The sequence below is a fragment of the Chiloscyllium plagiosum genome, chromosome 36 (assembly GCF_004010195.1).
Source record: "Chiloscyllium plagiosum isolate BGI_BamShark_2017 chromosome 36, ASM401019v2, whole genome shotgun sequence".
In the NCBI taxonomy this organism is placed as follows: Eukaryota; Metazoa; Chordata; class Chondrichthyes; order Orectolobiformes; family Hemiscylliidae; genus Chiloscyllium; species Chiloscyllium plagiosum.
This window is the reverse complement of record NC_057745.1, coordinates 33,200,849-33,224,595: the sequence shown is the minus strand read 5'-3', so window position 1 is coordinate 33,224,595 and position 23,747 is coordinate 33,200,849. Positions and strand designations below refer to the sequence as shown.

Genomic DNA, 23,747 nt, shown 5'->3' with positions numbered 1-23,747 from the left:
GGGTAATTATCAAGCTGCTCCTCGTATTTATAGTGTCATTCACAATCACTGGCACTATATAATGTCCTTTGCCGCTTGTGAAATGCTTTTCCAAAGTGTAGTCAATATAAGTATTGCAGAACAGTGAGTAGCAATGGGATTGTGACAATCCCTTTAGGGATTGAGGGTTAAATATTGGGGGGAATCTTTAAATTGCAGTGTAGAATCATTCAGCAACTGAATCTCAGTTCAATGTCTCAACTGACAGGTATCTCCACCACCTAGGATTCGTGTTTAATTCTGTACAAAGAGTTATCAGCAGACTTTGGGCTTTTTCAACATTTTCTACATAAGTGGGCTTTTCATGTTATGTTACTGATTTTGTAGTAATCAGTGACGAACTTCACCCCATATGAAAGCATCCATGTGCAATTAACTTTGGTGGTATATGGAGTCAGACTAAAGTGGAACAATTAATTTGATGCATTCTGTTTATTGTGGATGTACTATTTTCAGAAATGTTGAGCAAGGACCTGAGCACTCATTTATAGATTTTTGGAGTTAACCTGTTTATGGCTGGTGATGGCTAACCTGGCAGCAATCATGTCCAAGATCTATTGCTTCTGATCTTCATTAGAGAAACCATGTGATCATGTCATTGTGACAGCAGTTGTTGATACATGTCGGTTAGCTTAACATCTGTAATAGGGAATATGCAATAAAACTGTTATTGAAGAGATTAGTTTAGAGCACTTGGTAATTGGGTAACAACATGGTTTTAAGAAAATGCAATCATGTTTGATCAGTCTATTGCAGTCCTTTGAAAAGATGGCTCTTGCTGTGGGTAACTGGAAACTGTTGGATATACTGTACTTGTTTCGAAAAGGTATTTGCTGATGTATTGCATTATGGAAAACAAAAGCTTATATGTAAAAGCTAGCATATTGGAATGGTTAAAAACATGAGCGGCATGATGGCTCAGTGGTTAGCACTGCTACTCGCAGCATCAGGGACCTAGGTTCAATTTCAGCTTTAGGCGACTGTCTGTGTGGAGTTTGCACATTCTCCCCGTATCTGAGTGGGTTTCCTCCGGGTGCTCCGGTTTCCTCCCATAGTCTAAAGATGTGCAAGTCAGGTTAATTGGCCATGCTAAATTGCCCATAGTGGTAGGTGCATTAGTAGGGAGTAGGGGAATGGGTCTGGGTGGGTTACTCTTCGGAGGGTCGGTGTGGACTTGTTGGGCCGAAGGGCCTGTTTCCACACTGTAAGTAATCAAATCTAAAAAGAGTCTTGAGCTGATAATTCTCAGAGATAAGAATGCTAACACTGAGCCAGGCTAACATCTTAAAAGAAAGTACATATCGATTTAGATTATTACCTGGTATGTGGACTTGTGGAGAGTTTCAGTAAATGATTATTTAATTCAAATTAACATTAAAGTAGGTTGTGAAAATAAGTAAGGAGCTTTGACCACATATCCGCTGTTTGGATTTATCAGCAATACTGTGGGTTAGTTGGCCAACATCCTTTCCAAATGTTTTAAATAAATTCCACCTATTCAGGTGCATCAGCTGGGTGACATACCTGTTGCCATATCATGCTACAGTATATTGGGATCCTTGAGCAACGTACAATCTTCAGATAGAGCTAGTCAGAAGAAACGAAACACACACTTGGAAAGCCCCTCGATATGCTTTGAAATGATGGATGACAATGCTCACACAGGGACTCTCCATCAGATTGTGCCATCCCTCCCTTGCCTTTGCTGGTGTTTGTTCAATGCAAATTATTGCAACACTCTGTTAGATTAGATTAGATTAGATTAGATGCCATGCAGTCTCGTGACTCAGCACTGTGGTCATTCAATTCGTCATGCTTGTCACTCTTTATGTATCATAGTGATTCCTTGTTATTCACAAACTGGTTTTGGAAAGCATGCTTGACACAACAGCTGACACTGTGTAATGACAGGAAGGAGTTTGGAAACTAACCCATAGAGTCTGAAATTCAGGTTATCATTCCAACTTGTAATATTGACTTGGAGTGCCCTACTCATCCAAGGATGAATAAACACAGTCAATCAGTAATTCACCCTCTCATTTTAAATCAGTGAGAGGTGAAATCTAGTGGGGAAGGAGTCACCTTTGTCAGAATCTGACTGTATGGCTCATAAGATCACTCTGTGTTTAAAGGGCAGACCACACAACAGAAGATACCAAAATGAAAGCTTCCTTTAAAGATAATTTGGGTAATTTTCAAGACACAATGTGCCTGGAGAGGAGGTTTTTTTTACTTCTTGAGACCGGCACCTGTTGTGGTTTTGCTCATGAACACAAGCTGTATTAACTTGGAGTCATGTGTGCCTCACCTTTTCCTGCAATGAGCAATATCAAATTCTCTTTCCTGACTCTGCATGTCATTTAAAAATTACAAGCAGTGAGATAAGGAGCTGGATTTTCAATCAAGGGCTGGGAACTGGAAGTGGGTGCTCCGTCTGGATTCTGATCCTGATATGGGCAGGCTAACACAATCTTCAATGCCTCATGCCAATTAAAGCCCAGCGAGTGAGATCAGGCAATGGCACTGGACAGCCAATGGAAGGCCCTCCAGCACTCACTCATCAATGGGAACCACCTATCATACAATGAGATGGGAACTGCTGATTAGGATATAGACACAGGTGATGGTCTACTGGTATTTATAGGTTCAAATCCCGCCACAGCAGATGGTGGAATGTTTTCAGGAAAGGAAATCTTCCATGCTTACCTATTCAGGCCTACTTGTGAGTCCAGACCCACAGCAATGTGGTTGATTCTCAGAAGCCCTCTGAAAAGATCTAACAAGCCATTCAGTTCAAGGGCAACTAAGGCTGGTCACAGGTATAGACAGGAGAAATCGAGTGAATCCTTAGAAGAGTATAAAGGCAGTAGGAATATACTTAAGAGGGAATCAGGAGGGCAAAAAGGGGACGTGAGATATCTTTTGCAAATAGGGTTAAGGAGAATCCAAAACGATTTTACAAATACATTAAGGACATTAGGGAGAGAATAGGACCCCTGAAAGATTAGCAAGGCTGCCGATGTATAGAGCCGGAGGAAATGGGGGAGATATTAAACGAGTATTTTGCATCATTGTTTACTGTATCAAAGGACATGGAAGATATAGAATGTGGGGAAATAGATGGTGACATCTTGAAAAATGTCCATATTACAGAGGAGGAGGTGCTGGATGTCTTGAAATGCATAAAAGTTCTGGATGTAGGTTTGCTTGCTGAGCTGGAAGGTTCATTTCCAGATGTTTCGTCACCCAGCAAACTATCAGACAGATAGTCACACCAACATTAAGCAGAAAAAAGGAAGGAAACACACTCAGGACACAAGAAAGAAAAGCACTGGAAAGACTAAAAAAAGATTGTTTATCCTACCTGCAGACAAAGGACGTTTGACAGTCATTCTAAATCGAAGAGACTACATTGAAAAAGTGAACACACTACTTACAGATACCAACACTTACCAACAAGTGGTGATAGACCTGACCCCACAACTAGAGAATCAATCACAGCCCTACTCAAAAAACTTCAGAAATCTGGAGAAGTAAATAAGACCGACTTCCAAAAAATGAAACCAGATGGATCCAACACACCACGCTTCTACACATCACCCCAAATTCACAAACCAGGAGCCCCCCTCAGACCCATAGTCTCACTAGCTGGAACACCAACTTAAAGATTGACCAAGGAGCTACACCAAAGACTAAAACACTTAATAGAAGACTCACACCACTCCATTCACTCCACCTAAGGATTCTTGAAGACCATCAAAGATACCAAGATAGGAGAGGATGAAATAATAGTCTCCTTTGATGTAACAGCCCTGTTTACATCAATCAACATTAACCTGGCCAAGGAAACATTGACTACACTATTAGAAGATCTAAAAACACATACACCAAACACCACTAACTTCATCAACATGGAGAATATTATCAAGCTAGTGGACCTATGCCTTACCACACACTTCACCTTCAACAATAAAATCTACAAACAGACCAATGGAGCACCTATGGGATCTCCGATATCAGGGTTCTTAACAGAAGTAGTAATGCAGAGACTCAAACAAACAGCTCTGCCAACCATCCAACCCAAACTCTGGGGCTGCTACGTGGATGACACGTTTGTCATCACTAAACGAAAAAAATTAGAGGAAACCTTCAAGACCATCAATAATACCCTTCCTGGCATAAAGTTCACTAAAGAGGAGGAAAACAACAACAAACTGCCATTCCTAGATGCCACAATACAGCGAACAGCCAATGGGGATCTTCAAACCAGCGGCAACAGGAAAACAGCACATACAGACCAAATATTGAACTACAGAAGCAATCTTCCCAACATCCGCAAACGAAGCTGCATCAGAACATTATTTCAATGAGCCAACACACACTGCAGCACAGAGGAACTACGCAGAGCAGATGAAAATCACCCATACCATGTATTCAAAAAGAATGGGTACCCAATGAACACAGTCCATCGATTTCTCAGCAACAAACCCAAACAAGCAGACAAAACATGTCCAGAAACCCTAGCCACTCTCCCCTACATCAAAGACATCTTGGAAATGACTGCCAGACTACTCAGACCCCTTGGCATCATGGTAGCCCACAAACCCACCAACACACTAAAACAGCAGCATAACAACTTGAAAGACCCAACACAGACAACAAGCAAAACTAATGTCATTTACAAAATACTGTGCAAGAACTGTAACAAACACTATATTGGACAAACAGGCAGAAAACTAGCCCCCAGGATACATGAACACCAACTAACCACAAAACGACATGACCCTCTCTCACTAATATCCTTACATACAGATAAGGAAGGACACCATTTTGACTGGGGCAACACATCCATCCTAGGACAAGCCAAACAGAGACACACATGAGAATTCCTAGAAGAATGGCATTCCAACCGGAACTCTATCAACAAACACATTGAGTTAGATCTCGTCTACCACCCCTTGAGAAAAAGAACAGGAAGTGACTTCACCACAGGAAATGACATAACCAACTCAAAGAAACCCAAACATATAAATAGAAAGCAGGAATTATCAGCAGTGCTTCGCTTGAGGCCCACTGAAGATGTTACCTAGTAGGGTGATGAAACGTCTGGAAATGAATCTTCCAGCTCAGCGAGCAAACCTACATCCAGAACCTCAACTTGAGCTGCATATCTTCTCAAAACATGCATAAAAATGGATAAATTCCCAGGACCTGATGAGATGTTCCCGTGAAATCTGTGGGAAGCTAGGAAAGTGATTGCTGGACCTCTTTGCTGAGATATTTGTACCATCGATAGTCACAGGTGACGTGCCGAAAAACTGGAGGTTGGCTAATGTGGTGCCACTGTTTAAGAAGAGTGGTAAGGACAAGCCGGGGAACTATAGACCGGTGAGCCTGACATCGATGGTGGGCAAGTTGTTGGAGGGAATCCTGAGGGACAGGATGTACATGTATTTGGAAAGGCAAGGACTGATCAGGGATAGTGAACATGACTTTGTGCATGGGAAATCATGTCTCACAAACTTGATTGAGTTTTTGAAAAAGTAACAGAGAAGATTGATGAGGGCAGAGCAGTAGATGTGATCTAAATGGACTTCAGTAAGGCATTCGACACAGTTCCTCATGGGAGACTGGTTAGTAAGGTTAGATCTCATGGAATACAGGGAGAACTAGCCATTTGGGTACAGAACTGGCTCGAACGTAGAAGATAGAGGATGGTATTTTTCAGACTAGAGGCCTGTGACCAGTGGAGTGCCACAAGGATCGGTGCTGGGTCCACTACTTTTCGTCATTATATAAATGATTTGGATGTGAACAAAGGAGGCATAGTTATTAAGTTTTCAGATGACACAAAAATAGGAAGCATAGTGGACAGTGAAGAAGATTAGCTCAGAGTACAATGGGATCTTGATCAGGTGGGCCAATGCGCTGAGAAGTGGCAGATGGAGTTTAATTTACATAAATACGAAGTGCTGCATTGTGAAAAAGCAAATCAGAGCAGGACTTATACACTTAATGGTAAGATCCTAGGGAGTGTTGCTGAACAAAGAGACCTTGGAGTGCAGGTTCATAGCTCCTTGAAGCTGGAGTCAAAGGGAGATAAGAGAGTGAAGAAGGCATTTGGTATGCTTTCTTTTATTGGTCAGAATATTGAGTACAGGAGTTGGGAGGTCATGTTGCGGCTGTACAGGATATTGGTTAGGCCACTTTTGGAATATTGCATGCAATTCTGGTCTCCTTCCTATCAGAAGGATGTTGTGAAATTTGAATGCGTTCAGAAAAGATTTACAAGGATGTTGCCAGGGTTGGAGGGTTCGCCAGAATGCCCCCAGTCCCTTCATCCAGATCATTAATATATAAAGTGCAGCCCCAACACTGATCCCTGCGGGACACCTCTTGTCACTCTCTGCCATTCCGAAAAAGAACCTTTTACCCCAACTCTCTGCCTTCTGTCAGACAGCCAATCCTCAATCCATGCCAGTAGCTCACCTCAAACACCATGGGCCCTCATCGTACTCAGCAGCCTCCCGTAAGGCTTATCAAAGGCCTTTTGGAAGTCTAGATAGATAACATCCAGTGGGTTTCCCTGGTCTAACCTACTTATTACCACTTCAAAGAATTCTAACAGGTTTGTCAGGCATGATCTCCCCTTACTAAATCCATGCTGACTTGTTCTAATCCAACTCTGCACTTCCAAGAATTTAGAAATCTCATCCTTAACGATGGATTCTAGAATTTTACCTACAACCGAGGTTAGGCTAATCGGCCTATAATTTTCCATCTTTTGTCTTGATCCTTTCTTGAACAAGGGGGTTACAACAGCGATTTTTCCAATCATCTGGGATTTTCCCTGACTCCAGTGATTTTTGAAAGATTCCAACCAACACCTCCACTATTTCTTCAGCCACCTCCCTCAGAACTCTAGGATGTAGCCCATCCAGGCCAGGAGATTTATCAATTTTTAGACCTTTTAGCTTTTCTAGCACTTCCTGTTTTGTAATGGCTACCATAGCTGAAAATGTGTTGCTGGAAAAGCGCAGCAGGTCAGGCAGCATCCAAGGAACAGGAGAATCGACGTTTCGGGCATAAGCCCTTCTTCAGGAATGAGGAAAGTGTGTCCAGCAGGCTAAGATAAAAGGTAGGGAGGAGGGACTTGGGGGAGGGGCATTGGGAATGCAATAGGTGGAAGGAGGTTAAGGTGAGGGTGATACCATACTCAACTCTGCCCCTTGACTGTCCTTAATTGTTGAGATATTACCCATGTCTTCCACTGTAAAGACTGACGCAAAGTACTTATTATGTTCTTCAGCTATTTCCTTATCTCCCATCACTAGCCTTCCTGCATCAATTTGGAGTGGCCCAATTTCTACTTTTGCCTCTCATTTGTTTCTTTTATATTGAAAGAAACTTTTACTATCATTTCTAATATTACTGGCTAGCTCACCTTCATATTTGATCCTCTCCTTCCTTCTCTCTTTGTTATCCTCTGTTTGTTTTTGTAGTCTGCCCAATCTTCTGATTTCACAGTGCTCTTGGCCACCTTATCGGCTCTCTCTTTTTCTATGATATATTTCATGACTTCCTTTGTCAGCCATGGCTGTCTAATCCTCCCCCGGATAATATTTCTTTTCTTTGGGATGAACCTCTGTACTGTGTCCTTGATTATACCCAGAAACTCATTGTTGCAGTGCTGTCTTCCCCACAAGGCTCTGCTTCCAGTCGATTTTCGTCAGTTCCTCTCATGCCCTTGTAATTACCTTTATTTAACTGTAACGCCATTACATCTGATTTTGCCTTCTCTATTTCAAACTGCAGACTGAACTCTACCATATTATGATCGCTGCCTCCTAAGTGTTCCCTTACTTTAAGATCTTTTATAAAGTCTGGCTCATTACATAGCACTATGTCCAGCATAGCCTGCTTCCTTGTGGGCTCCATCACAAGCTGTTCCAAAAAGCCATCCTGTAAGCATTTCATGAATTCCTTTTCTTTGGATCCACCGGCAATATTATTCACCCAGTCCATTTGCATATTGAAGTTCCCCATGATCACCATGACCTTGCCTTTCTGACATGCCTATCTATTTCCTGGTTCATCTTGCGCCCCTTGGTCCTGATCACTGCTGGGAGATCTGTACGCAACTCTGTATGGCTTTTTTGGCATTGTAGTTCCTCAACTCCACCCACACGGACTCCACATCATCTGACCCTATGTCATTCAGAGCCATAGATTTCATTTCATTTCATTCCTAACTAACAAGGCAACCCTGCCCCCTCTGCCCACCTCCCTGTCTTTTCAATAAGTTGTAAATCCTTGGATGATTAATTGCCAGTCCTGAACCCCCTGTAACCATGTTTCTGTGATGCCTAACACATTATAATAATTCACAATGATTTGTGCTGTTAATTCATCTACTTTGTTACAAATACTACGAGCATTCAAGTAAAGCACCTTGATGTTAATTTTCATATCCTCAGGATTTCCATCGCCTCTAGTGATATGTCCTAAGGTATCCTTCCTCTTTTCTTCATTCCTAGTCTGCTTCGAACTTAAACCCTGCACACATGCTAACCTGCTGCTTATCTTTCTAGTTGACTCCATACTCCCTGTTGCTTTCTCATTCCCTCCCCCCGACTCACCAGATTATTTATCTTTTTAGCCAGAACACTGGTTCCAGATCGGTTCAGGTGGAGACTGTCCTGTTGGTACAGATTCCTCCGGTTCCAAAACTGATGCCAATGTCCCATGAAATGGAATCCCTCTTTCCCCGCACCAATCTCTCAGCCACATGTTTACTTCCCTAATTTTCTTATCCCTATGTCAATCAGCACATGGCTCAGGCAGTAATCCAGAGATTATGATCCTCGAAGACCTGTTCTTCAATTTCCTTCCTAGTGCTTCATACTTCCCAAACAAGTCCTCCTTCCTAGCCTTGCCTATGTTGTTTGTGCCAACGTAGACCACAATAACTGGATCCTCTCCCTCCCGCTCCAATATCCTTTCAAGCTGGTCGGAGATGTCCTGCCCCCTGGCACTGGCCAGGCAACACACCACACGGTGTGGCTGACCACAGTCAGGCAGGGCTGTGTGGTAGCTGCAAGCTCCCAGCATTAAAAGACTCCAGGTGCACTTGTCCATTAATTTTAGAATACTCATGGACAAAGATGTGAGTGGTCTTAAAGAAAGAGTGCTGAACTGGGGGAAGGCCAACTATAGCAAAGTTCAGCAGGAGCTGGGGAATGTGATTGGGAGTAGCTGTTTGAAGGAAAATCCACATTTGTTATGTGTGAGGCTTTTAAAGAGAGGTTGATTAGAGTGCAGGGCAGACATGCTTCTATGAAAATGAGGGATAGGAATGGCAAGGTTAGGCAACCATGGATGACCAGTGAAATTGTGAGACTAGCTAAGAGGGAAAAGGAAGCATGCATAAGGTTTGGGCGACTGAGGACAGACAAAGCTTTGGAAGAATACTGGGAATGTAGGACCAATCTGAAACAAGGAATTAAGAGGGTTAAAAAGGGTCATGAGATATCTTTAGCAAACAGTGTTAAGGAAAATTCTAAAGCCTTTTATTCATATATAAGGAACAAGAGGGCAACTAGAGAAAGGGTTGGCCCACTCAAGGACAAAGGAGGGAAGTTATGCGTGGAGTCAGAGAAAATAGATCAGATTCTTAACAAATACTTTACATTGGTATTCACCGAGGAGAGGGAAATGGAGGATGTTGAAGTTAGGAATAGATCTTTGAGTACTCTAGGTCAAGTTAGCATAAGGAGGGCGGAAGACTTGGGTATTCTAAAAGGCATTAAGGTAGACAAGTCCCCAGGTCTGGATGGGATCTACCCCAGGTTACTGAGGGAAGTGAGAGAGGGAATAGCTGGGGCTTTAACAGATACCTTTTCAGCATCCTTGAACAAGGATGAGTTCCCGGAGAGCTAGAGAATTGCTAATGTTGTCCTCTTGTTTAAGCAGGAATACTCCAGGTAATTATAGACCAGTGAGCCTGATGTCAGTGGTAGGAAAGCTGCTGGAGAAGATACTGAGGGATAGGATCTATTCTCATTTGGAAGAAAATGGGCTTATCAGTAATGGGCAGCATGGTTTTGTGCAGGGAAGGGCATGTCTAACAAACCTAATAGAATTCTTTGAGGAGGTGACAAAATTGATTGATGGGAAAAAGGCTGTATATGCCATACACATGGACCTTAGTAAGGCTTTTGATAAGGTTCCCCATGGTAGGCTGATGGAGAAGGTGAAGTCACTTGGGGTCCACGGTGTTCTAGCTAAATGGATAGAGAACTGGGGATGGAGAGTAGTGGTGGAAGGAGACCTGTGACCAATGGTGTGCCACAGGGATCATGCTGGGACCACTGTTGTTTGTGATATACATAAATGATTTGGAGGAAGGTATCAGTTGCCCGATGAGCAAGTTTGCAGATGACACTAAGATTGGCGAAGTTGCAGATAGTGAAGATTAGATTAGATTCCCTACGGTGTGGAAACAGGCCCTTCGGCCCAACCAGTCCTCACCAACTCTCTGAAGAGTAACCCACCCAGACCCATTTCCCTCTGACTAATGCTCCTAACACTACAGACAATTTAGCATGGCCAATTCACTTAACCTGCACATCTTTGGACTATGGGAGGAAAACGGAGCACCCAGAGGAAACCCACGCAGACACGGGGAGAATGTGCAAACTCCACACAGACAGTTGCCCAAGGCTGGAATTGAACCTGGGACCCTGGTGCTGTGAGGTAGCAGTGCTAACCACTGAGCACACTGTCAGAGAATATAGCAGAATACAGATAGTTTGGAGAGTTGGCCAGAGAAATGGCAGATGGAGTTCAATCCAGGCAAATGTGAAGTGATGCATTTGGAAGATTCTAATCAAGAGCAAACTATACAGTAAATGGAAAAGTCCTGGAGAAAATTGACATACAGAGAGAGTCACAGAGGTTGAGGGGGGACCTGATTGAGGTCTACAAAATCATGAGAGGTATAGACAGGGTGGATAGATAGCAAGGAGCTTTTTCACCAGAGTAGGGGATTCAATTATTAGGGGTCATGAGTTCAAAGTGAGAGGGGAAAGGTTTAAGGGAGATATGCGTCAAAAGTTCTTTACGCAGAGGGTGGTGGGGGCCTGGAACGCGTTGCCAGTGGAGGTGGTAGAGATGGGCACGATAGTGTCATTTATGATGTATCTAGACAGATACATGAATGGGCAGGGAGCAAAGGGATACAGATCCTTAGAAAATAGGCAGTAGGTTTAGGTAGAGGACCTGGATCGGTGCAGGCTTGGGGAGCCGAAGGGCCTGTTCCTGTGCTGTAATGTTCTCTGTTCTTTGTTCTTTGTGCAGTTTCCTGCTATGAGCAAGGGCTACGCTCAATCTGAGGGACCACACGCACTTCTAAAAACCCAGCGCATGGTCTCAACCTGACTTGCAATGGTGCACACCCAACAATATAAATACAGTCTAAAGGTCTACCAAATCTCCCAAATGATTGCAAATGTGTGGAGATTTCTTCTGTACATCAGAACATTTCCAGTGACTTAGTTACCAGCAATGATAATGAGTTAGAAACATGGGATGATCTGCTAGAGAAGGAGACTGTTTGCCCACCACGCCTGTATTATATTCCTGCACTTGTAAGAAACCAATGGCTGTCAAACGTTGTCTATGTCTGTGTTGCAGCCGACCCTTAACTCTTTCATGGCTCTTGGCCATGAAGCCTGGAGGGAAGCTCGAGCTTTTCTGCAGCAGCTCCTGTCGGCTGGTGAAGCAACACTGCGGGATAACAAAGAACTGAGGCAAAGGTAAGGAATCATTACCTCGACCTGGCCACAATAAGTTTTTACTGAATGCTGTTAAAATTAATCTTTTAAATCTTGTGTGCTTGGATGAATGCTGGGTGCCTGATGTGTGTTGAGTGTCCAGGGGCTGGTTGGTCGGTTGCTCTGGGTCCAAATAACAAATTCTGCATTTTCTGCATAACTCCTTACAACAACAAGCTCCATTTAGATAGTGTCTTTAACAGGGCAAAGCATCAAAGGAACATTATCACACAACAGTTTACACTGAGCCACTTCAGGGCAAGTGACCCAAACCTTGGTCAAAGAGGTAGATTTTAAGGTGTGCCTTAAAGGATAAAAGAGAAATGGAAATACTTAAGGAGCAATTTCTGGAGCTGAGGACCCGCACAAATGAAGGCATGTTCACGAATGGTGGAGCAGTAATGCCGGAGAGGCCAGAATTGGAAGAGGGCTGAAGTTTTGGATGGTTATAATACTGTAGGAGATTGCAGAAATACAGAAGGGTCACAATATGCCCCATATGGTGGGCGGCACGGTGGCACAGTGGTTAGCACTGCTGCCTCACAGCGCCAGAGACCCGGGTTCAATTCCCGCCTCAGGCGACTGACTGTGTGGAGTTTGCATGTTCTCCCCGTGTCTGCGTGGGTTTCCTCCAGGTGCTCCGGTTTCCTCCCACAGTCCAAAGATGTGCATGTCAGGTGAATTGGCCATGCTAAATTGCCCGTAGTGTTAGGCAAGGGATAAATGTAGGGGTATGGGTGGGTTACGCTTCGGCGGGTCGGTGTGGACTTGTTGGGCTGAAGGACCTGTTTCCACACTGTAATGTAATCTAATAATCTGCAACTTCTGAAAGAAATACAATGTTTGAACATGGGTGAAGCTGCTACCAAGATATGCCCTATCCAAAGTTCGTACAATTAACCGTTGATTAGTATTTAGGTCAGTAGTGATCCCAGTGCTCTCTTGGGTGTGAAATCTCCTTGGAAAGGTTTTTGACTTGGGAGAGAAATACATCACTTCAAGCCTCCGTCAGGTTTCTGTCTGCCTTCCCCTCAGATTCCCCATTCCTCGGTGGCTGACCACACATCTCATATCTTGATGGTGTTACTGTATCCAGGAGACTACACTCTCCTTGTTACCATGTCATTTGAACACTGCTGTCTGTTCCTGAGGGATGGGGTCTCCACACTCTCTTAAGAAACCTCTAGAAATAGAAATGAAACACAAATCCATGAAAGCCCCAAGTCCCACTATACTTTTCTTCTCTGCCCTGCACCAGCAAACCCTGGGACAGAGGATGGGAGAAAGCAGCATTATGGGGCATAATTTTAAGGTGATTGGAGGAAGGTTTAGGGGAGATGCCAGAGATAGGTTCTTTACACAGAGAGTGGTGGGGGTGTGGAATGCACTGCCAGCAGTGGTAGTAGAGTCAGATACATTAGGATCATTTAAGTCACTCTTGGATGGAAGTTAGTACAATGAAGGGTATGTAGGTTAGTGTAATCTTAGAGTAGGATAAAAGGCTGGCACAACATCGAGGGCCAAAGGGCCTGTACTGTGCTGTACTGTTCCACGTATTATTTAAATGCAGGAATTGAAATGGGATTGATGATGAATTCTGACCTTGATTGAAGAGTTAGAGGCTTTGTGTAAAAACAAAGCCTTTCATGTCACCTCTTGCTCTCATTGGGTCTACGTATGTGTATATACAAACGTTTGCTTTATTGTTTTACAGAGCATTTGTACCCCAGGCTTCAGCCACCATGCATCTCCCTGCGCAGATCGGTATGTTAAATCTAGAAATACATTTCAACTGACAGAGAGGAGATCTATTTAGTCTCTGATAGGTCAAATGGCCAATGTTCTAAATCCCATGTAATGAATTTTCCTGAACTGAAACTTACAGAAATGCAGGGAAAAAGAATGACTCTTTCAGCCTGTCCCAACCAGCCCCTTGAAGTTTCCACCAGGTGGGATTGTTTTCCTCCTCTAACTCGGCCACAATATCATGAAAGTAGATCTTGAGGAAGCATTACCTTCAAGGTTATCTTAATGGGCCTAATCTGAGAATTCCCAAAGCCTGTGGTCTCATCAACCCAGCAGTCCCAGCATGGAGCCTCAGTTGATAGGCTGGAGACAGGGTAACAGCAGAGTCACTCTCTGCCTTGCCCAGTGTCACTGGAACATATAGACTCCTGATGCCTCAAGTTCAATGTTTCTGCCCAATGCAGTAACTGACCAACAACAAGCACATCTAAAAGATTTGAACCTTGGGAACACTGCACATTGGAAAGGTAATTGTAGAATTCCTTATCACTCTACTGTTCTCACCACATTCTTTTAAACAGGGATGTTTAAACATCCCCTCCCCCTCATTCTGCCGCACACAGAAACTTCTTACATTATACATCATATTAGAATTCCTACAGTGTGGAAGCAGGCCATTCGGCTCATCGAGTCTATGTTGACCCTCCAAACTGCATCCCACCCAGACCCACTTCCCCTACTAACTGCTGACCTACTGTTCCACCCATTACAGTAATAGCTCATCGAGAGAGAAATCATGGGCTTTTATTCTTTCCCTGTACCAGGGCCCCTTATTGACCTCCCCCCTCATATTTAATCTTCCTCTTCATATCCTACAGGTGCCCTGAATCAGGAACCATAGTCACTATGGTATCAAACTTTCCTGAAGAAGGGCTTATGCCCGAAACGTCGATTCTCCTGTTCCCTGGATGCTGCCTGACCTGCTGCGCTTTTCCAGCAACACATTTCCAGCTCTGATCTCCAGCATCTGCAGCCCTCACTTTCTATCAAACTTTTTATACTGGTTGAGCAAAACCAGTTCAAACGCAGTCATAATTGGACTCAAAACGTTCCTTCATTTTCCTTTTTAGCAGATGAAGCCAGATTTGCTGAACTTCTCAAGCACTTTGTTTCTGTTAGCAAATCCTCTTCTTTATGCTCTATGCCTCTATTTATAAAGTCCATTGAAAACACAGTTTTGTATCATACACTGGACAACCAAGACTTCATCAGACAATTACACACAACTTAATTGTTCGCACTGTGCAACCTGCTCTACTCCTTTAACTTGGCCTGATGTAGTGTCCAGGCAGCAACAGCTCGTAACAGATTTGTACGTCACAACAAGGAGCATAAATAATAATCCCATGTTCAATGATTACGTCTTGAACTAGTCGTGGCATATTCTATGATTGCAATTCCTGGTTTCACTTCAAATTTCAAAAATGGCAAAAAAGCTTCCAGGGAATTAGAATCAACCCATTCGCATGCAAGAATGTGCTATTTTTGTCTGCACAATTAGCTTTGATAACAAAAAAAAAGTTGTCACTGAATGATAAGTATTTTCTTATTTTAAATTGTAACCAGTCATACTTAATAATTGCAAGACATACAGGAAAATAACAGGAGGGCAAAATACTGCAGATGCTGGAAATGGGGCACAGTTTGATTTCCAGGGGGTCCCTTTTCATTCTCACTAACCCACTTATCAGATGATACAGTCATATGGTAACATTGCCATCTGCACTTTGTTGGTATGTGATACATTACGGCTCTCACAGAAGCAGAATTAGAAGAATTCAGAAATATCTTCGATAATCACCACCACTCTATTAAATTTGAAACTACAACACACAAGGAAAACCTTAGAATTCCTAGGCACTCCAGTATTTACATTAGTACAACACAACAGGCTTAAACATAGAACATAGAACATAGAAGAATACAGCGCAGTACAGGCCCTTTGGCCCTCGAGAATTCCTAGGCACTCCAGTATTTACATTAGTACAACACAACAGGCTTAAGTGAGTAACAAAAGTTTTTTTCCCCAAAGTAACTGACACACTTCTAAATATAAAATGCCATCACCTTAAACATACCTTCTGCAGATTGGTGAGGTCATGATTTATTAATTTCCATTGCAAAACTGGAAGATTTTGAACAGTTTGTTACTATTGTTACTGCATCTCCGATTTAGCCTTAATAAGTTTGACAGTGTTCATTACTGGTGCATCCATTAAACGTTCCCCAGAAACTAGCCTCAGACCATATCAGCCGAAAGCTAGAGGTTTCACATTAATTTGCTCGAAATCCGTTTTCTTAATAATAACAAGTTTTCTTTACTCCACATTTGCTGACTAACTCAAAGTTAGCAGGAACTCCCTCACTATTTGCTCCTGTCCAATCACAGAGTCTTTCTGTCCTGTGCTTGCTGCTGATAAGGCTCACCACCGAACCTGTTTGCTGCTATTTATGATGAGATTGTTGGTCACCTTGTGCTCAGATGTTCCTGGGTCCTGGTTTGGGGACCTGTGGGGATTCTGATCCTTAGTGACGCTTGATGTTCCTACTGGGTGTCACGGTGGCTCAGTGGTTAGCACTGCTGCCTCACAGCACCAGGGACCCAGGCTCAATTCCTGCCTCAGGTGACAATCTGTGTGGAGTTTGCACATTCTCCCCGTGTCTATTTGGGTTTCATCCGGGTGCTCCGGTTTCCTCCCACAATCCAAAGATGTGCAGGTTAGGTGAACATGCTGAACTGCCCATAGTATTTAGGGATGTGTAGGTTAGGTGCATTAGTCAGGGGAAATGTAGAGTAATTGGGTAGGGGAATGGGTTTAGGTGTTCAGACGGTTGGGCTGAATGGCCTGTTTCCACACAGTAGGGTTTCTATGATTCTAGTGAGTCTAACCCTGAATGGGAGGGTATGTGGCCAAGTGAGAACACACTGAACGACACCAAGACTCCCCAAGTCTCCATCAGGTGGGCAACATCACCCAGAATGGATTTGGTTGCCAAATCAATAGCCACATGGACATCGGTCCCACTCTGTGTAAACCGGCTCTCGAGAACTGGAATCTCATCTGGAATGGAATGCCCTCTGCAACCATGTTTGCAAGGTCATTGAGAATGAGTGGCAGTGCTGCCTGAGTCTGGACCCACTAAAGCAGGACACCGTCTTTCCCAGGCCTTGTTCATCATCCCAGCAGCTCCTTGTACCCACTCCTCTGACCTTCTATTGCCCTCACCTCAGCCTAGAGCACATCTTTGCGAAAGACAATGTTCTGCACCCCCCACCAACTTGTTGCCCCTAGAGACATGTCTCCATGCTCTCCCACACAAGGTATTACTGGTCAGGTTGTGTCTTATTAACGTTAATGCCACTAATTTGACAAACTCAACACTTCAGATATTTTTCATGACGGTTGCTGTTGGAATCATGTAGACCCTCTGGGCTATTGTCAGCCTTTTGTTTCTCTGGAGCATATGTAGGATTGGAAATTGCTTTTCATGTTGTCCAGTGAGGGGCAGCAGAGAGCAGATGAATGTGCCCTGAACCGTCAGTCAAGCAAGGTAGGGCAGGGTTCCAGGCTATTTTGCTCCTAACATAGCAGTGTGCAGCTTGTGGGAAGGAAATAGAGGTTTTTTTTTATGCACTGTTAATCAAAGACCAACAGAGAAGTAAAATATCAACTAAATTAAGTGGACAGTTGTTTTGTATTTTGCTAATATGTTTTATTTTCAGGGGATTACACAGATTTTTATTCATCCCTTCATCATGCAACAAATGTTGGAATCATGTTTCGAGGAAAGGACAATGCTCTCATGCCTAACTGGTGAGTGATGATTCTGTAATCCTCCCGTGGGTCCAAATCCACAGGCACTTCGAAGTAGAAGGATAAGGGCAGTAGACATATGGGAACACCAGCACCTGCAAGTTCTCCTCCAAGTTCTTCACCATTCTGACTTGGAAATATCTTGCCATTCCTTCACTGTTGCTGGGTCAAACTCCTGGAATTCTCACCGTAATGGCATCGTGGGTCTACGTACAGCACATTGATTCAAGAAAGCAACTCACCCTCACCTTCTCAATGGCAACTAGGGATGGCAATAAATGATGACACTCACATACCCCAGATGAATAATAAAAAAGCTCTGCTGTGGCTATTTGGGGGACTCTGGTGCCTGGTTGAAGGTTTCCAAGTAAAGGTTGCCAAGTCTGGTCAGACGTATTCCTGAAGACCTGCCATCCCCAAACATAATTGTTTGTGGAACAAATTCACAAAAAGGTTTTCAAAGGATGAGAGGTATACATTACTTCTAAAAACCTCTGATTTTTCTCAGCAATATCCTCAAGATTAATTTTCAATCTTGGAGATTCCAGGATATTCCTACAGTGTTGGCAATTCCATATTCACACAAAAGCTGGATTTTCGATTGCTAACTCTGGGATGTTTCAGTGTCAGTGTTGGGTGTCAGTGGTCAGTCAGCTCCCGAGTCTTATCCGTGGCAGCCTGTGATGCCTCTTTGATGCCTGTGCTAATGTGAATCCCAACAACTGACTGTAGGGGGAAGCAGTGGCACAATGGAATTGTTCCTGAACTAATGCACTGAATCCAGTATTCCAGACTCATGCTCTGTGGACATGAGTTTGAATCCCATCAATGGCCAATAGTGAGACTTGGCTTCATAAAAATCTGGTATTAAAAGCTTCTAATTGAAATGTATAAAGATGGATAGATTATTTCTAATTAACAAATCACCATGTTGCCCAAGGAGTTGACGTGGATTGGGGTGTTTATCCTTGATAGAAAATAAAATTAGCCTCAACTGTTATGTTCTAATGATTGAGATACGTAGTTAAGAACCTTGGTCTATTTGTGTCCAGTGTTATGCCCAATAATGAAGGCAATTCAGAAATGATCAAGAATTTAGAAAGAGAAGCTGAAGAAATTTGTGATATTGACCATGGAAGGAGAAGATGGAAGGTATTCTGGTAAAGATTTATAAAGTAATAAGATGAGATACTTCTGGAAATGTAGCTCAAACTACAAGAAGAAAATTGGACATGGGGACACAGACTTTAGTAAACAAATGGCAAATTTCAGGCTAATATGAGAATGTTATTCACCCAGAGAGATATGCACATGGAAAAGACATCCACAGGAGTGAAGATGCTGCAGTTAAATCGCTCAGTGTATCAACTCGATCCATTGCACCCAGCAGATAAGATTACTAGTTTCAGTCGAGCCAATTAACAAGTCAGTTGTTTCTAGTTAAAGTCTGGGGGATCAAATACCAGTGTCAACTGAAAATGTTGGGAGTTCCAACTAGGCTTTCAGCACAGTTACAGTCATTCCTCATGGATCCAGTTGAAGCTGTTGCACATTGGTCTGAAGGGATTCATTGTGAGGTGTACATTAAGCATTACCTACTATAATGAGATAATTTAAAACTAGAGGGTATAGGTTTAAGATGAAAGGGGAAAGATTTAAAAGGGACCTGCAGGACAACATTCACACTGAGGATGGTGCATATTTGCATTGAACTGCCAGAGGGAGTCGTAGATGCAGGTACAGTTCCAGCATTTAAAAGACATTTGGATGGATATATGAATAGGAAAGGTTTAGAGAGAAATGAGCCAAACACAGGCAAGTGGGACTAGTTTAGTTTGGGAAACCTGATCAGCATAGACAAGTTGTTCCGAAGGGTCTGTTTCCATGCCATATGGCTCTATATGGACTTGAGAGCAAACAGCTCATGATCTCAAAGAAATGAGACCTAACATCTAGTTCTCATCAAAGTCTCTGTCATGAAATCACTATAGCCTGTAACTAACCATTAACGTGCAACACACTATATCTTGTTAACAACAAAAATAGCTTTGGGTTAAATCAATAAGTGGTTTTCCTCTGAAGAAGGGTCATACTGGACTCAAAATGTTAACTGCATTTCTCTCGACAGATACTGCCAGACTTGCTGAGTTTCTTCAGTCTTCTCTATTTGTTTAATGTGGTTTCCCCCACCCCCCCCACTTGACCAAGCAGACCCTGGAGTGTAATCTATTTTAAATGATGACACCAATCTTCATCGCAGGCAGCAGCCTTACACAGCACAGTGAGCTGGCGTAGCCACACAATAGGAACTAGCTGGACCAGTTACCTCTGGGTGAAACCAACTGAGACCAGTCAAAATTTGCTATTGGCTGTTTTTCCAGTTGAGCTGAGCAACCTCTCCAACATAAATCAACTTGTGAGGGACCCATCTTATTCAGGACATACACATGCCAGAGATTAGTTAAGATTAATAGAGCAACATCCATGGACGCAAAATAAAGTCTTGCAGAGTTTAAACTATATTTCTATGTACCACTCCTAGGTTGCACTTACCTGTTGCTTACAATGGCCGTGCGTCATCTGTCGTTGTGTCTGGGACCCCCATCAGAAGGCCCATGGGACAGACAAACTCAGATGAAGGTAAGTATGAGGCCGTGTGGAATTACTTGGCTGACTTAAATGCTGAATGGTGAGAAATAGTTTGAAGTTCAAAATGTTAGTCTAAACAAATTGTGTAGAAATTGTTTATTCCCCAATAATTCTTCAAAATACTGACATCAGAAAAATTCCATTCAAAAGCTGTAATGCATTAATGTTACTGAAGAGATTGAAACTCTGTTGATGTCATAGTTTTGAGATCTGAATGATATTATCCTATTGATTTTCCTGTAAGCTCTGCAGCAGCTCAGGAGCATGTGAGATAGTGACAGTGGCTGACTGACACCATTTAATCAAATCCATTACAACGATTGTAAGCAGTTGGTGAGGAGGTGACATTTCTTCGAAGGGATCATGCCCTTAGTAAAATTCTTTATTTGGGTATGTATGCAACAATACATTGTATTCAATTAGGATCTTTTGTGTAATAAAACATCCTAGGCATTTCACAGGAATGTTTCAAACAAAATTAGCATTAGGTGATTGTAAATCAGTTGACCAAATGTTTTGTCAAAGAAGTAAGTTTTAAGGAATTTCTTAAACAAGGAGAGGATGTGTGGCCTGGGATCCAGAGGTTAGGATCTTGATAACCTAAAGGTACAGCCAACAATATTGAAAACTGCAGAGGCTCACAAGACCAGAATGGGAGGATTGCAAAGATATTGAAGGGTTGTAAGACAAGAGGAGGTTACAGTCATAGGAAACAAAGCAGGAGTTGAAAACCATTCTAAGAAAATTAAAGTTGAGGTGTTGCTATTCAGAGATACAATATGTCTAAGCAGGTGGAATGGGTGAATGGCATGGTGTGGGTTAGCATACAGGCAGCAGAGGTTTGGGTGAGTTCAGGTTTATCGCAGTGTAAAAGGTAGGAAATGAGCCAGGTCAACATTGGAATAGGCATCTCTACAGTTAGCTTATGGGTTAGGATTTCAGCAGGAGATGAACTGAATCGGGAGTGGAATCTGAGGTGCTGTTACTTTGGCTAAAATAGGCAGTCTTGGTGTTGGAATGATTATGATGTTGGAAGCTCCCCACCAGATCCCCATTACTATCATTCCCTGTGGCCCTGGATCCAGCACTGATCCTAAGTCTCAGGTGAGGGTAGTACCTGCAACACTCCCAGTCAACAGATCTGTTGGTCTCTGGGGATTTTTCATCTTTCTCCAGACTCCTTCTCACTGGACTTGTGGCTCCTCAGCACTTAGGGAAAGTTATGTGTCTTCTTCCATGAAGACAAATACAAGGCAGTTGTTTAATTTCTGTGTCATGTATTTGTTTTCTGTTATTGATTCTCACATTTTGGACTAAAAGGAACCTACCTTTTCATCCATGATCTTCTTCTTTCTGAATACCAATAGAAACTTTTACAGTCCAATTTTATGTTGCTTACACATTTACTAACATACTCTATTTTCCCCTCTTAACCAAATTCTTGGTCTTCCATAATCTTAAATGTTCAACTGATTGCTACAAACATTCTCATTACAGCGAAACCGCCTGTGTTTGGACCCAGCAAACTTCTAGACTTTGAGCTGGAAATGGTATGTTTATTTTATTTTGTTTAAACTTGGGTTACACATCACTACGAAGCCTTATAGTTATCAGTGTCTGTTCACACCAATATTTCAACCAATAAATTGAATATCCGGGGAAGGCAGTTGTGGGACTTGTAACAGTGTCCCCACTTCTGAGTCAAGAGGTCACAGGTTCAAGTGCTTTAGAACTGTGTAACAATTTCGCTGAACAGGTTAATGAGAAAACATGAACACAGGGTGGGTCTTATGGCAGGATTCACAATGGTTGATATTACACCAAGGACGATCTATTTACTCAGCACATAACGAAGCAAACCAAGTTTAAACAGTTCTCCAGTACAGTCTATGAGTTAAAGAGTTTACCCTGTGTTTTCCTGTCTAGCAACTACCTTGAGGAATGGGATGGATCTTACTGTTCTAATGGTGGCACAATTGGACATCACTTATCTAGCTACCATATGGGATTTGCACCTTGTCCCCACAGCATTAACCTACACCTCTGGATTAGTAGTCCAGTGACATTACCACCACACCACCATCTCTCCTATACTCCAGCTTACAGAGTCTACACAGTATATCTAAACAGTGCACTTCTACAGTCTACAGAGTCTATGTAAATAGTGCACTATTAGAGTTTATCATGTTTATTTAAAAGGGAGAATCTATGACTTACGTCAAATGAATGTTACTGTAAACTACCATACATTCTCCTAATCTAGGCAAACTGATTAATACAGAGTAAGACAAAGGTATTGATACAATTGATATCTGTTAATAAGTCCAAATCATTTACAATAGTGTGGGCTCTGGACATGATTGACATGAAACTAAGCATTTCTGTTCTAGTTCAAGTCTAAATAACCAGCATTTGTTCCTCATCTATAACTGCCCCTTGAGGTGGTGGTGAGTGAGCTGTGGTCGATATGGTGTCCATTCATTCATGATGCTGTAAAGAAGGGATTTCCAGGATTTTGATGCGGTGATAATGAACAGATAGTGACAGTATGCCCAAGTCAGAATGGTGTGTGACTTGGGACCCAGTTCCATATGGCAATGTGTTCCCAATCCATCTGCATGTTTCGCAATGGGCAGAGTCTAATGGTGTTCTCTCAGAGACAAGTCAATACAAGGAATACAAGTCAATGATAACAATTTTCACCCATTGCCTGCACCAATGTCTGGGTGCAAAGGGCAGAGAAATGGCGACAGTGTCATATGCCCAAGACCCACCTTGTGTGATTACAGTGGAGCAGATCTCAGTGTGGGCAGCTATCATTTGCCGCCTCCACAAGTTAAACAGAAAGAACTGGGTCTACTCTGCGAATCAGTGTCCTACACTGCTTTATTTTCAGATATAAAGGGGTAAAGCGTCTATCGTGCACACTAACCTTTCCTGTTGTAGGATAGTGAGCACTGTGCTGTCTGACCTTTCCGGTCACTAAGGGGCCAAATCAAAGGTTCTAAAATAAATTACCAGCAATTAGCCACAAAGTTGTTTAGAATGTTTGCCAATACAGTTCGGAGAACAGCTCATCCCTAGACTCTGCCATCCCTTTAACCAGGATTTCCAGATTAATATGAGAAAGTATATTATTTCCAGTAAGGTTTGATACCTGACTTTGAAGATTGGACAACCTCAAATTAATTGGAAGGGATATGGCTCCTCTGAACCCAATGGTCAGACCTGGGAGACAGAAGGTCTAAGGTTTGATACCTCTTCAGTGATTTGGTTTTCTAATCCAGCCCCCTACCCCCAACCAGTGTGATACTGAGGAAGGCTATTGCTGTGATTTTAGGATTTGTGTTGTAGGGAGAAGCTGAATAGGTTGAGGCTTTTTTCCCAGAGCGTCAGAGGCTGAGGGGTGATCTTATAGAGGTTTATAAAATGATTTAAGGTGAGAGGGGAAAAAATTTACACAGAGGGTTAGATTAGATTACATTACAGTGTGGAAACAGGCCCTTCGGCCCAACAAGTCCACACCGACCCGCCGAAGCGTAACCCACCCATACATTTACCCCTTACCTAACACTACGGGCAATTTAGCATGGCCAATTCACCT

General features: G+C 42.7%; 1 protein-coding gene across 1 annotated transcript in view; it reads left to right on the top strand.

The window, feature by feature from the left end:
• fah (fumarylacetoacetate hydrolase (fumarylacetoacetase)) overlaps positions 1–23,747 on the top strand; it is a 56,474-nt gene that overhangs the window by 4,138 nt on the left and 28,589 nt on the right. The window contains exons 3-7 of the mRNA XM_043677625.1: positions 11,734–11,855; positions 13,588–13,637; positions 17,404–17,494; positions 20,037–20,134; positions 21,641–21,693. Of these exons, the coding sequence (XP_043533560.1) occupies positions 11,734–11,855; positions 13,588–13,637; positions 17,404–17,494; positions 20,037–20,134; positions 21,641–21,693 (414 nt within the window). The remainder of the gene's footprint in view (positions 1–11,733; positions 11,856–13,587; positions 13,638–17,403; positions 17,495–20,036; positions 20,135–21,640; positions 21,694–23,747) is intronic.